Source organism: Triticum aestivum, chromosome 7A (assembly GCF_018294505.1).
Source record: "Triticum aestivum cultivar Chinese Spring chromosome 7A, IWGSC CS RefSeq v2.1, whole genome shotgun sequence".
In the NCBI taxonomy this organism is placed as follows: Eukaryota; Viridiplantae; Streptophyta; class Magnoliopsida; order Poales; family Poaceae; genus Triticum; species Triticum aestivum.
Genome location: NC_057812.1, coordinates 66,691,416 through 66,702,370, shown reverse-complemented (window position 1 = coordinate 66,702,370; position 10,955 = coordinate 66,691,416). Strand labels below are relative to the sequence as shown.

The window sequence follows — 10,955 nt, the reverse complement described above, 5'->3', positions numbered from 1 at the left end:
TAGTTGCAAGTATTCGAGACTTGCATGTATCGCTATTTTCGAGATGATGACAAGATACCACTTTGTGTTGGATGATGATTATGACGAGACTATTTGTATGTATATGCTATGATTACATTTGTGGTCTCGCAGGAATTTGTATGTGTATCATGATGACATTTGTATGTGCTAAAGATTCTTCTATAAAGCCTGTTCAAATACAAAACAAATATGCCGAAAAAAAACAAAAAATTAATAAAATTAGCAGTAGCGAGTGGAGAAAAGTTAGCAGTAGCGCGCACAGGGGAAGCGTGCTATAGCTATTAGCAGCAGCGAGGTTCCTTTAAGCGCGCTGCTGCAACACTTGTGTAGCAGTAGCGCGGGTGGACCAGCGCTACTGCTATACGTTAGCTGTAGCGCCTTATTAGTAGCGCCGGCCCCCGCGCTACTAAAAGGCCGAAAACCCGCGCTGCTGCTAGGCTTTTCCCTAGTAATGATAACTGCAATTTGGGAATACCATCGCAGTGATTAGTCCAAAAAAATCCGTTGTTTGGCCATTTTCAGGCAAGCAGACTGCCTTCTCCTTATACACTGACATGCACCAAAAGGAACCGTGGGCTGGGGTAGACCAGTAATGCCTTGGGGTAAGTATGATTCCCAAATTAGATGAACCCATATGAGATCCAAATGATTGAGGAATTTGCGCACCATCTTAAGAAAGAGGTTTATGTTCTGAGTGTGCAAATTAAGCACCCCTAATCGATCTTGATCCTTTGGTTTGCAAACTAACTCCCAGGTAGCAAGTGGTGGATTTTTCTTCTCCAAATCTTTGCCTCTCCAAAAGCGGTGCCTCCTATACTTGTCAATTTGTTAAATAATACCTTTGTACAGAAGCAGGAAACTCATGAGAAATGTGGGCTAAGAGGAAAGCACAACATTAACAATTAGTAGTCTGCCATCATAACTCAGGTGTTGTGAGCAATTTAGTCTTTTCTTGAATTCTCTCAATAACATACATGAAAAAAATTCATCTTTGGTTTGTTATAGCTGAGGGGCACTCCCAACTAAGTAAAAGGGAAGGCCCCAACCTTGCATTCCAAAATGTGGGACAAAGCATGAATGCCATTTTTAGGAATATTAATAGGAAGCATGTTGGATTTTTGGTATTTGACTTTCGGTCCTGATGCTTTAGAAAAGAGAACCATGAGTCCCTTTAGCTGATAGAGTTGTGTTGAGCATGCCTGCATGATGATGTGGTATCGTCAGCATATTGCAGAACGAGGAAGTCAGGCCATGCAATACAGGTGATTGGGGCTTCCAAAACATCTTTCTGCATTGCATTATTCAAGATTGTCTGGAGAAAGTCTGCAGCTAAGACAAATAACAGAGGAGAAAGAGGGTCCCCCGGCCTCACTCCTCTTTTACACCCAAACTACATGCCTGGGGCACTATTGTTTTCTTACACTTACTTAGTAATTTCTTTTTTTTTCATCCATGAAACATCGGAAGGTGTCAAACAATACTCCCTTTGTAAACAAATATAAGAGTGCTTAGATCACTAAAGTTGTGACCTAAACGCTCTTATATTTCTTTAAGGAGGGAGTACCTATTAAGACTGATTGCCTTTTTGTTCACAGATTGTGCATGATTACACAATTTATAAGATATATAAAACTTCTCCGGATTTGATAGGGTGGCCTCACATGACATGTTCATGTGGCACAGAACTGAGATGCCACATGTGGTTGCCTGTAACGATCTAGACTAGTCCCACACACCAACACTAGTCTTTCCTGTGCACTGTATCCTCACTCCTGCGCACCCAAGATCAACTTTCCGGTCGGTCACCCATCCTCGAATTGTGAAGGTGCACCTTGTTTGTAAGAGTAGTCTATCATTCGGGATGTCACATACACGCCCCTCAAAGCAGTCGACGTCCCCGTCGGCCTAGCTAGAACGTTCTCTCTTGGCACAGGTTTGTGAGTGTTAGTGCCACCATCCACACATGCCCCATGTATGCATCATTGGCCCGCACACGCCCGTTTAACCATGAGGGCCGGCGTTGATACCAATTGTAACGCCCTGACCAAATCCATCAGTTCCGGGCTATTGTGCTAGCGATCTAGACTGGCCCCGCACTTTGTCCTCACTTGTGCGCACCCGGGACCAACTTGCCACTCGGTCACCTATTCGCGAATTTCTCCAAGTCAAGCACACTTAACTTTGAGATTCCTTTTTGATGGGCTCCCGAAAAAATGTGCACCTTGTTTATATGAGTAGTCTATCATTCCTATTAAGTTTGAGATGTCACAACAGCATATCACAAATTTTAGAAATAATTGTATGAAATTTCTATTAATATTGAGAGGATTTTATCTCACTGATTCTAACAATAAAATGAGTGAATTTTCTTGAAAATTTAAAGATATTATATTCTACAATATACCGCAAAACCATAACCTTTATTTTCCTCATGGTTCTGGCATGTAAGCCACTCACTAAATTTTTTAAAGTGGTTAAATTGCAGAATAATGTGCAATATCTGGTAACTAGATGAGAACTTAGATTGTGCAACCTTTGATACATAGTGGCAACTCAAGGGTTAAATGTGGATATAAACTTAAACGGTAGGACAAAGGGTAAAGGGTTGGGGATGAAATTAGTATTCCTTCGAAAACTATACTCGCGAAAAAGAACATTAAATTCTTATGCAATGTGCATTCTATTTCTTCTATACATGTTTTGATAAAAATCGGAATCAAGATATTTTTCTCATATAGAAGTCTTGCATTGAAGAATACTCAAAACCAATAAAGGCATATTGTGCATTTTTCTTAAATGAGGCGAGAGACCTACCGTTTTCATTAATTGAGAACGTAGTAAGAATTATCTGGATTTGTAAAAAAAATCAGGAAAAATAACCCTGCACACATTACAAGGAACATGGCTATCATCAGCCAACCTAGCCCAACATGGATGCCACAGAGCTGTTGAGAAAAATAACATTCGTCGAGGGTGGCCGCAAGTGTCATTCATAACCAATCGCCTCGCCAAACAGGAGTGAACAAAGACATAAAACTAACGATTATGTCATAGACACCGTGTGATCTTGAGTGCGACGAATGATGACGATCCATTATGTCGGGTCGGGTTTGTCCACGCATATGTTTTCATTTGGCGGCGCTCTAAACATACCCATAATTTCTATTTGAGAGAAAATGTATGGGTTTTCTATACCACTTACAAGCCAAGTCGATTCTATTCCGCTTTACCCAAAAGCTTGCAGGGGGAGGGGGGAAAATCGTATGAGACCAGGTTATTCAGTCGCAAGGAGCGAGCAAATAGTGAAAGCAGCCCTCGAGTCCGGCATTTCGGAGGCCACCCCCTCCCGATCCCGACGACCATCCATCCATCCACCCCCCATGGACCACGCCCCGCGCCACGGCGTCCCGCCGTCCTCCTCCTCCTCCGCGGCGGCGCCGGCGACCTCGCCGGAGTTCTCGCTGCCGCCGAGCCGCCTCCCGCTGGAGGACATCCTCTTCTGCGTCGACGTCGACGCCGAGGCGCGCTCCGAGATGAAGGTCGCCGCCGCGTCCGCGTCCGCGTCCCCCGCCTCCTCCGGCTCCACCGGCTCCCCCGGCCCCGGCGCGCTCATGGATCCGGCGGCGCCCCCACGCTCCGCGCGCCCGGCGGTGCGGCGGATGGACGCCGTCAAGCAGGCCCTCATGCTCTTCCTCCACAGCAAGCTCACCATGTGCCCCGACCACCGCTTCGCCTTCGCCTCCCTCCGCGACACCGTCTCCTTGGTAGTACTCTACTGCCCTCCTTGTCCCCTCACTCTCTCGGGTAGATAACCAGACGAGGAGTGCTTCGGTACACGCCCCCTGATTTCTAGGGTTAACCGTTTCAGTTCATGTGTGCGATTTTTTGCCACTCACTGCAGATCTGTTTGCTTAACGATTTATGATGTTGCCCATTTGAATGCCGAATCCGGATACATGAAGAAATGGACATGAAAACTGAGTAGTTGCCCAAAAATTTCCCCAACTGCAGAACATTGGCCCCACAAAATTATCCCTATTGATTAACCTATGCTAGTTTCTTGATATTCTTTAGTTTGCCTTTAGTGTTGTGGGTTAATGAATTCCAGAAGTTGTTTCAGCAATGTGGTAATGAACTGAGGGATTGCCTTTAGTTATTCTGAAGTTAAGTTTGTAGTTTGATACTTTGATTTGAGCTTTGTGGGTTACTCTCATATATTGCTTTCTGCAATGTGATGGTGAACTGGGGATTGACTTGTTTTATTCTGAATTTAAGATAAGCAAAGAATTCACCAGTGATGCTGCTTCTTCAATTGAGACTATCCGGTCCCTGGCTGCTACTGACACGAGATATGCAGTGGCTGATCTCACTCATCTCTTCAAGATAGCGTACGAGGAAGGGAAAAGGGCAGAAACGCAAGGGCGACTACTTAGAGTGGTAAGCTTGCTGCAAGTTGCTCTAATTTCTGGTAACATTTTCTGTCTTGCTAGTAATTGTAACTAGCCTACCACCAGGCAGAAATGGCATTGTTTCTAAGCATGTGGGAAGCCAGTAATTGACATATAAATGGCAATGTTTTTTTCTAAACAATGCTGTGTAATAATGTGTTTCGACACAAGGGCATGTAAGTCCCGGGCAGGCTGGTGTTGGTCATCCACAATTCCACTTCACCACTTGTCATCTAATGTCCTAGCATAGCATAAAACATCAATCATAAACTGCTTAATAAGTAGTTCTGATATCCCCAAGACGAAATAGTTAACAGGTTGACAACCATTATGGGACCCTGCGTGTACAAAGTGGTAGGATACCCACTCGTACCTCTTATCAAAGGTACTAGGGTCATCTGTTGATTGTTGTATGGCCACGCCAATCTTCCTTTTGTATAACAATGCCTCCAGTGCTTTGTGCACTATTTGAGATCATTTGCACTGTATTTCTGCATCACCTAGCCTACCATCTGCCTATTTTGGGTGGAGAATGTTCTGATAGCATTCAGAAGTTTCTTTTGTAGAAGGCTCACTGTAGTTTGTGTTATGTATAAAATGCAGTACAATTCTAAACTGAAAAGGCATAGTAGGTTCGTGTCAACAGAGGGTTGACAAAACTTACAAAATGTACTCCCTCCATCCCATAATGTAAGACGTTTTTTGACACTAGTGTCAAAAAACATCTTACATTTATGGGACGGAGGGAGTACAAGTTTAGCAGTACAATTCTAAACTGTTTTTGGTGGAGAATGATTTGATATCATTCAGATCTTTTTTTTGTCAGAAGGCTTACTGCATCTCACGACATGTATAAAATGCATGTACAATTCTAAACTGGAATGGCCTAGTAGGTTGATGTGCACAGAAGGTTAACAATACGAATAGGATGTGTCGTATATAGTACAGTACTGCTTTGTGTGTGCATGCTGTTGTTATTTGTGGATTGCGACTTGGTTTTGATTTCCAAGAGAACCGATTATTCCAGGTACTCATCTACTGCCGGTCCTCAACCAAGCCACACCATCAGTGGCCCGTAAAGCCGAAGAACTTCACCATGGACATAGTCTATCTGCACGACAAGCCTACTGCTGATAACTGCCCACAAAACGTGTATGACTCGCTGGTTGATGCCCTTGAGCATGTCAGCCAGTACGAGGGCTACATTCTTGAGAGCGGCCAAGGGCTTGCCCGGGTCCTGTTCCGCCAGATATGCATCATCTTATCGCACCCCTTGCTACGCTGCATGCAGGATGACCTTGACATTCCCAAGCAAGTTGTTAAGAAAATTCTGGCCATTGAAGGTGTGCAGAGCGAAGATGGCGCTCCGGTCTCCAGCAGCCAGTAGCGAGTCACCCTAGTTCAATGGTATGTGTCCATGAAGCCTGTTCTGTGTGTTGTAAAGGGCCAAGCAGATGACACTTTTACTGCTGTGGAGAGCTTGGGTTGGCATTGAACTTGTATAAATTGCTCCTTTATTTGCAGCATATCAATCACTGCAATCTACCTTGTATTTTCTCGGTGTCGTGAACGGGTGACGAATCTGATACTAGCATTTTTTTGCCGGTTTCTGTATTGTGCAGTGGGTATCTTTTGCATAGAGAAATGCCATGCATCTGGTTAGGTAGATATAGTACCTTACATGAGTTTAACCTGTTTTTTCTCTTGTTATATACATTCAGAAGATCTGAAATGTTAAATGGATAGTTCACATAAATCTCAAATTCATCGTTGTGGGCGACATTTGTGACCAAAAAGGGAAGCAATCTATTACAAGACACCACTCTGGGGCAAAGAAAAAATTTAAAAGCTGGTTTTGATTGTGTTTTTTGTCCTTCGAATCGATCCATAATTTCATACTTCCTTTTCCTGTCTCTGGCCGCCATTTTCGACCATTCGAGCTAATGTTGCCGGTGATGGTCCCGACAAGATGATCACCCCTCCTAGCCGGTTTTGGCCGCCGGCGATCCGTTGACGTCGTTTATGAAGAGCAGCAGGGCATCCACGAGAACATGCCGCCCTTGGGCGCTTCCGGCTCCGCTTCCGGTTTGCTGCTTGCCCCCTCCGGCGCCGGCGTCTCCGCTGCCGGCTCCGCCGTTCTCGGCGTCGGCGGCATGTCGATAGATTGCCGAGCTCTCTTGGAGCTGTACCTCTTGTCCTCCATCAGACTGCACATATGATCGAGCTCGGAATTTTACCGACGAACGAAGAACGTGCATGATGTAATGCGAAAGAACAAAGAAGTGACCAAAGGCGTGGCGTACTTGGGGAAGGCGAAGGAGTAGCTCGGGGCGGCGTCGCCGAGCTCCGGGACGGCGTTGAACTGGCGCGGCGTGGACGTGGCGGAGCTGCCGCGGGGCGGCGTGGCGATGTCCATGAGCTCCGGGTGCGAGAGGAAGTAGCCGGTGAAGTCGCAGGAGGGCGCGACCTGGAGCCCGAACACCGACTCGGTGGACATCATGCTCCAGTCCCTGCCGGGCTCCGACGTGTCCCGCTCGAACACGGACGCCGGGATCCGGCCGTCGCCGAGCATCCCCTCCCCGCCGAGCACCACGGGCGGCTGCCGGTCCATCAGCTGCGGCAGCGGCGGCATGTCGTCGTACGCGAACGAGTCGGTCGCGGCGTAGCGGTACGCCGGAGCCGCCGCCGTGGCCTCACCGCTGCCCTCCTTGCCCTGCAGCTCGCCGGCGCCGCCTTCCCGGAGTCCCAACGCCATGCTCGCTCGCCGCTAGCTAGCCTCTCCACGAACGGGGGCAAACGCGCACCGACGGCTGGGGCTGGGACCGCGGCCGTCGGACCTTGAGAGATGCTAGGCCGATGGATGGCCTCCCTCGGCGTGGGCGGAGCGTGCAATGTGCAATGTGACCGTCGCCGTTCGGTCGTCGGGATGGGTGGGTGGGTAGCGGCGACGGGCAGCGCCCCCTCCGTTTCGGGTTAATGGTGTTGTGGGTCGGAGGAGGCGGTCGATCAATGGCGATGGTGCCGGGGGTTTTGTGGGATGGGATGGAAGGACGTAAATAGAAGGTGAGTTTGTGGTCGCTAAGTTTGGGTAGGCTTTGCTTTTTATTGCATTTTTTGTCAACAACCTTTTCCTAATACACGTCTAACATTTTTCAATACAAATTGCACATTTTTGTAATACATTGTCAACTTTTTTTCTATGCACGTTTCGAACATTTTTCAAATGCTTGATTACACTTTTTTAAATACAAGATTACTATTTTTTGATACAAGGTCAACATTTTTCCTATAAACACTTTTAAACTTTTTCAAATGCTTGATTAACATTTTTTAAATACAAGATTAAAATTTTATAATACATGGTCAACATTTTTCTATGTGCGTTAACAATTTTTCAAATGCTTGATTAATATTTTTAAATGAAATGTTAATGTTTTTCGAACACATGGTCAACATTTTTCTAAACACATTTAACATTTTTTAAATGATTGATTAAATTTTTTGAAATACTTGTTCAACATTGTTTTCCAAATTTTTGACTAAATTTTTATATACATCATAGAAATTTCCAATCACTTTTTCATACATGGTCAACATTTTTATATACACATTTAATGTTTTTTGCATGATTAACATTTTTTAAATACTTGTTCAACATTTCTTCAAATGCTTGATTAACATTCTTATATACATGATCAAATGTTTTCATCATTTTTTAACATAGTCAACATTTTTGCTATAGACATTTAACCTTTTCTAAATGCTTGATTAGCATTTTTCAAACACTTGTTCAACATTTTTTGAAATGCTTGATTAACATATTTTTTTAATACATGATCAAATTGTTTCATACATATTTTATTTTCTATACACTTTTGGTATACGTGATAAACATTTTCTTTATAAACATTTAACATTTTGCAAACACTTGGTCAACATTTTTCAAATGTTTTATGTAGAGTGATTTTTGTATACATTTATTTAGAATAACTGAAATTTAAAAAAGCAAAAAAAAAGAAACAAAAAGCATGAAAAAGAACAAAACAAATAATGAGGATGTTGTTCCCACGCGCCTGGCCGGCCTGTTGGGGAACGTTGCAGAAAACAAAAAAATTTCCTACTCGTTTCACCAAGATCATCTAGGAGTTCATCTAGCAACGAGTGATTAGATGCATCTACATACCTTTGTAGATCGCGCACGGAAGCGTTCAAAAAAACGGTGATGATGTAGTCGTACTCGACGTGATCCAAATCACCGATGACCAGCGCCGAACGGACGGCACCTCCGCGTTCAACACACGTACGGGTCGGGAGACGTCTCCTCCTTCTTGATCCAGCAAGGGGGGAGGAGAGGTTGATGAAGATCCAGCAGCACGACGGCGTGGTGGTGGATGCAGGGCGTCACAGCAGCAGGGCTTCGCCGAGACTACGAGGGAGAGACGTAACGGGGGGAGGTGGAGGCGCCAGGGGCTGGTGTGAAATCCCTCCTCTCCCCCTCACTATATATAGGGGTGCCAGGGGGGCGCCGGCCCTAGTAGATGGCATCTACTAGGGGGGGCGGCGGCCAAGGGGAGGTTTCCCTCCCCCCCAAGGCACCTAGGGGTGCCTTCCACCACATGGACTCTTCCATGGTGGAAACCCTAGGCGCATGGGCCTATAGGGGCTGGTGCCCTTGGCCCATCTAGGCCAAGGCGCACCCCCTACAGCCCATGTGGCCCCCCGGGACATGTGGCCCCACCCGGTGGACCCCCGGGACCCTTCCGGTGGTCCCGGTACAATACCGATAACCCCGAAACTTGTCCCGATGCCCGAAATAGCACTTCCTATATATAATTCTTTACCTCCGGACCATTTCGGAACTCCTCGTGACGTCCGGGATCTCATCCGGGACTCCGAACAACATTCGGGTTTCTGCATATACATATCTTCATAACCCTAGCGTCACCGAACCTTAAGTGTGTAGACCCTACGGGTTCGGGAGACAAGCAGACATGACCGAGACGACTCTCCGGTCAATAACCAACAGCGGGATCTGGATACCCATGTTGGCTCCCACATGCTCCACGATGATCTCATCGGATGAACCACGATGTCGAGGATTCAATCAATCCCGTACGCTATTCCCTTTGTCTATCGAAATGTTACTTGCCCGAGATTCGATCGTCGGTATCCCAATACCTCGTTCAATCTCGTTACCGGCAAGTCACTTTACTCGTACCGTAATGCATGATCCCGTGACCAGACACTTGGTCACTCTGAGCTCATTATGATGATGCATTACCGAGTGGGCCCAGTGATACCTCTCCGTCATACGGAGTGACAAATCCCAGTCTTGATCCATGTCACCCAACAGACATTTTCGGAGATACCCGTAGTCTACCTTTATAGTCACCCAGTTACGTTGTGACGTTTGGCATACCCAAAGCACTCCTACGGTATCCGGGAGTTACACGATCTCATGGTCTAAGGAAAAGATACTTTGACATTGGAAAACTCTAGCAAACGAACTATACGATCTTGTGCTATGTTTAGGATTGGGTCTTGTCCATCACATCATTCTCCCAATGATGTGATCTCGTTATCAATGACATCCAGTGTCCATAGTCAGGAAACCATGACTATCTGTTGATCAACGAGCTAGTCAACTAGAGGCTCACTAGGGACATGTTGGTGTCTGTTATTCACACATGTATTACGATTTCCGGATAACACAATTATAGCATGAATAAAGACAATCATCATGAACAAGGAAATATAATAATAATGCTTTTATTATTGCCTCTAGGGCATATTTCCAACAGTCTCCCACTTGCACTAGAGTCAATAATCTAGTTACATTGTGATGAATCGAACACCCATGGAATTCTGGTGTTGATCATGTTTTGCTCTAGGGAGAGGTTTAGTCAACGGATCTGCTACATTCAGGTCCGTATGTACTTTACAAATCTCTATGTCTCCATCTTGAACATTTTCACGAATGGAGTTGAAGCGACGCTTGAAGTGCCTTGTCTTCTTGTGAAACCTGGGCTCCTTGGCAAGTGCAATAGCTCCAGTGTTGTCACAGAAGAGCTTGATCGGCCCCGACGCATTGGGTATGACTCCTAGGTCGGTGATGAACTCCTTCACCCATATTGCTTCATGTGCTGCCTTCGAGGCTGCCATGTACTCCGCTTCACATGTAGATCCCGCCATGACGCTTTGCTTGCAACTGCACCAGCTTACTGCCCCACCATTCAAAATATACACGTATCCGGTTTGTGACTTAGAGTCATCCAGATCTGTGTCGAAGCTAGCGTCGACGTAACCCTTTACGACAAGCTCTTTGTCACCTCCATAAACGAGAAACATTTCCTTAGTCCTTTTCAGGTACTTCAGGATATTCTTGACCGCTGTCCAGTGTTCCTTGCCGGGATTACTTTGGTACCTTCCTACCAAACTGACGGCAAGGTTAACATCAGGTCTGGTATACAGCATGGCATACATAAT

At 45.7% G+C, this 10,955-nt stretch overlaps 2 protein-coding genes across 2 annotated transcripts; one reads left to right on the top strand and one right to left on the bottom strand.

Moving 5' to 3' along the window:
* The first annotated feature begins 3,287 nt into the window (after positions 1-3,287).
* Positions 3,288-6,021, top strand: LOC123151001 (uncharacterized). Its single transcript, XM_044570794.1, has 3 exons — positions 3,288-3,785; positions 4,297-4,458; positions 5,497-6,021. The coding sequence occupies exons 1-3, from the start codon at positions 3,402-3,404 to the stop codon at positions 5,854-5,856; spliced, it is 906 nt and encodes a 301-aa protein (XP_044426729.1). The 5' UTR covers positions 3,288-3,401; the 3' UTR covers positions 5,857-6,021.
* On the bottom strand, positions 5,906-7,404 carry LOC123151002 (uncharacterized). Its single transcript, XM_044570795.1, has 2 exons — positions 6,773-7,404; positions 5,906-6,676 (listed from the first exon to the last, which is right to left on the bottom strand). The coding sequence occupies exons 1-2, from the start codon at positions 7,222-7,224 to the stop codon at positions 6,490-6,492; spliced, it is 639 nt and encodes a 212-aa protein (XP_044426730.1). The 5' UTR covers positions 7,225-7,404; the 3' UTR covers positions 5,906-6,489.
* Positions 7,405-10,955: the final 3,551 nt, after the last annotated feature.

What these genes read in the sequence shown, in the direction of transcription:
- LOC123151001 (XM_044570794.1), top strand. Translation starts at nt 3,402, where the DNA reads ATGGACCACGCCCCGCGCCACGGCGTCCCGCCGTCCTCCTCCTCCTCC. An exon ending in TCCGCGACACCGTCTCCTTG is followed by an intron (nt 3,786 to 4,296) that starts GTAGTACTCTAC and finishes TCTGAATTTAAG; the next exon opens with ATAAGCAAAGAATTCACCAG. An exon ending in AAGGGCGACTACTTAGAGTG is followed by an intron (nt 4,459 to 5,496) that starts GTAAGCTTGCTG and finishes CGATTATTCCAG; the next exon opens with GTACTCATCTACTGCCGGTC.
- LOC123151002 (XM_044570795.1), bottom strand. Translation starts at nt 7,224, where the DNA reads ATGGCGTTGGGACTCCGGGAAGGCGGCGCCGGCGAGCTGCAGGGCAAG. An exon ending in TACTCCTTCGCCTTCCCCAA is followed by an intron (nt 6,677 to 6,772) that starts GTACGCCACGCC and finishes TCATATGTGCAG; the next exon opens with TCTGATGGAGGACAAGAGGT.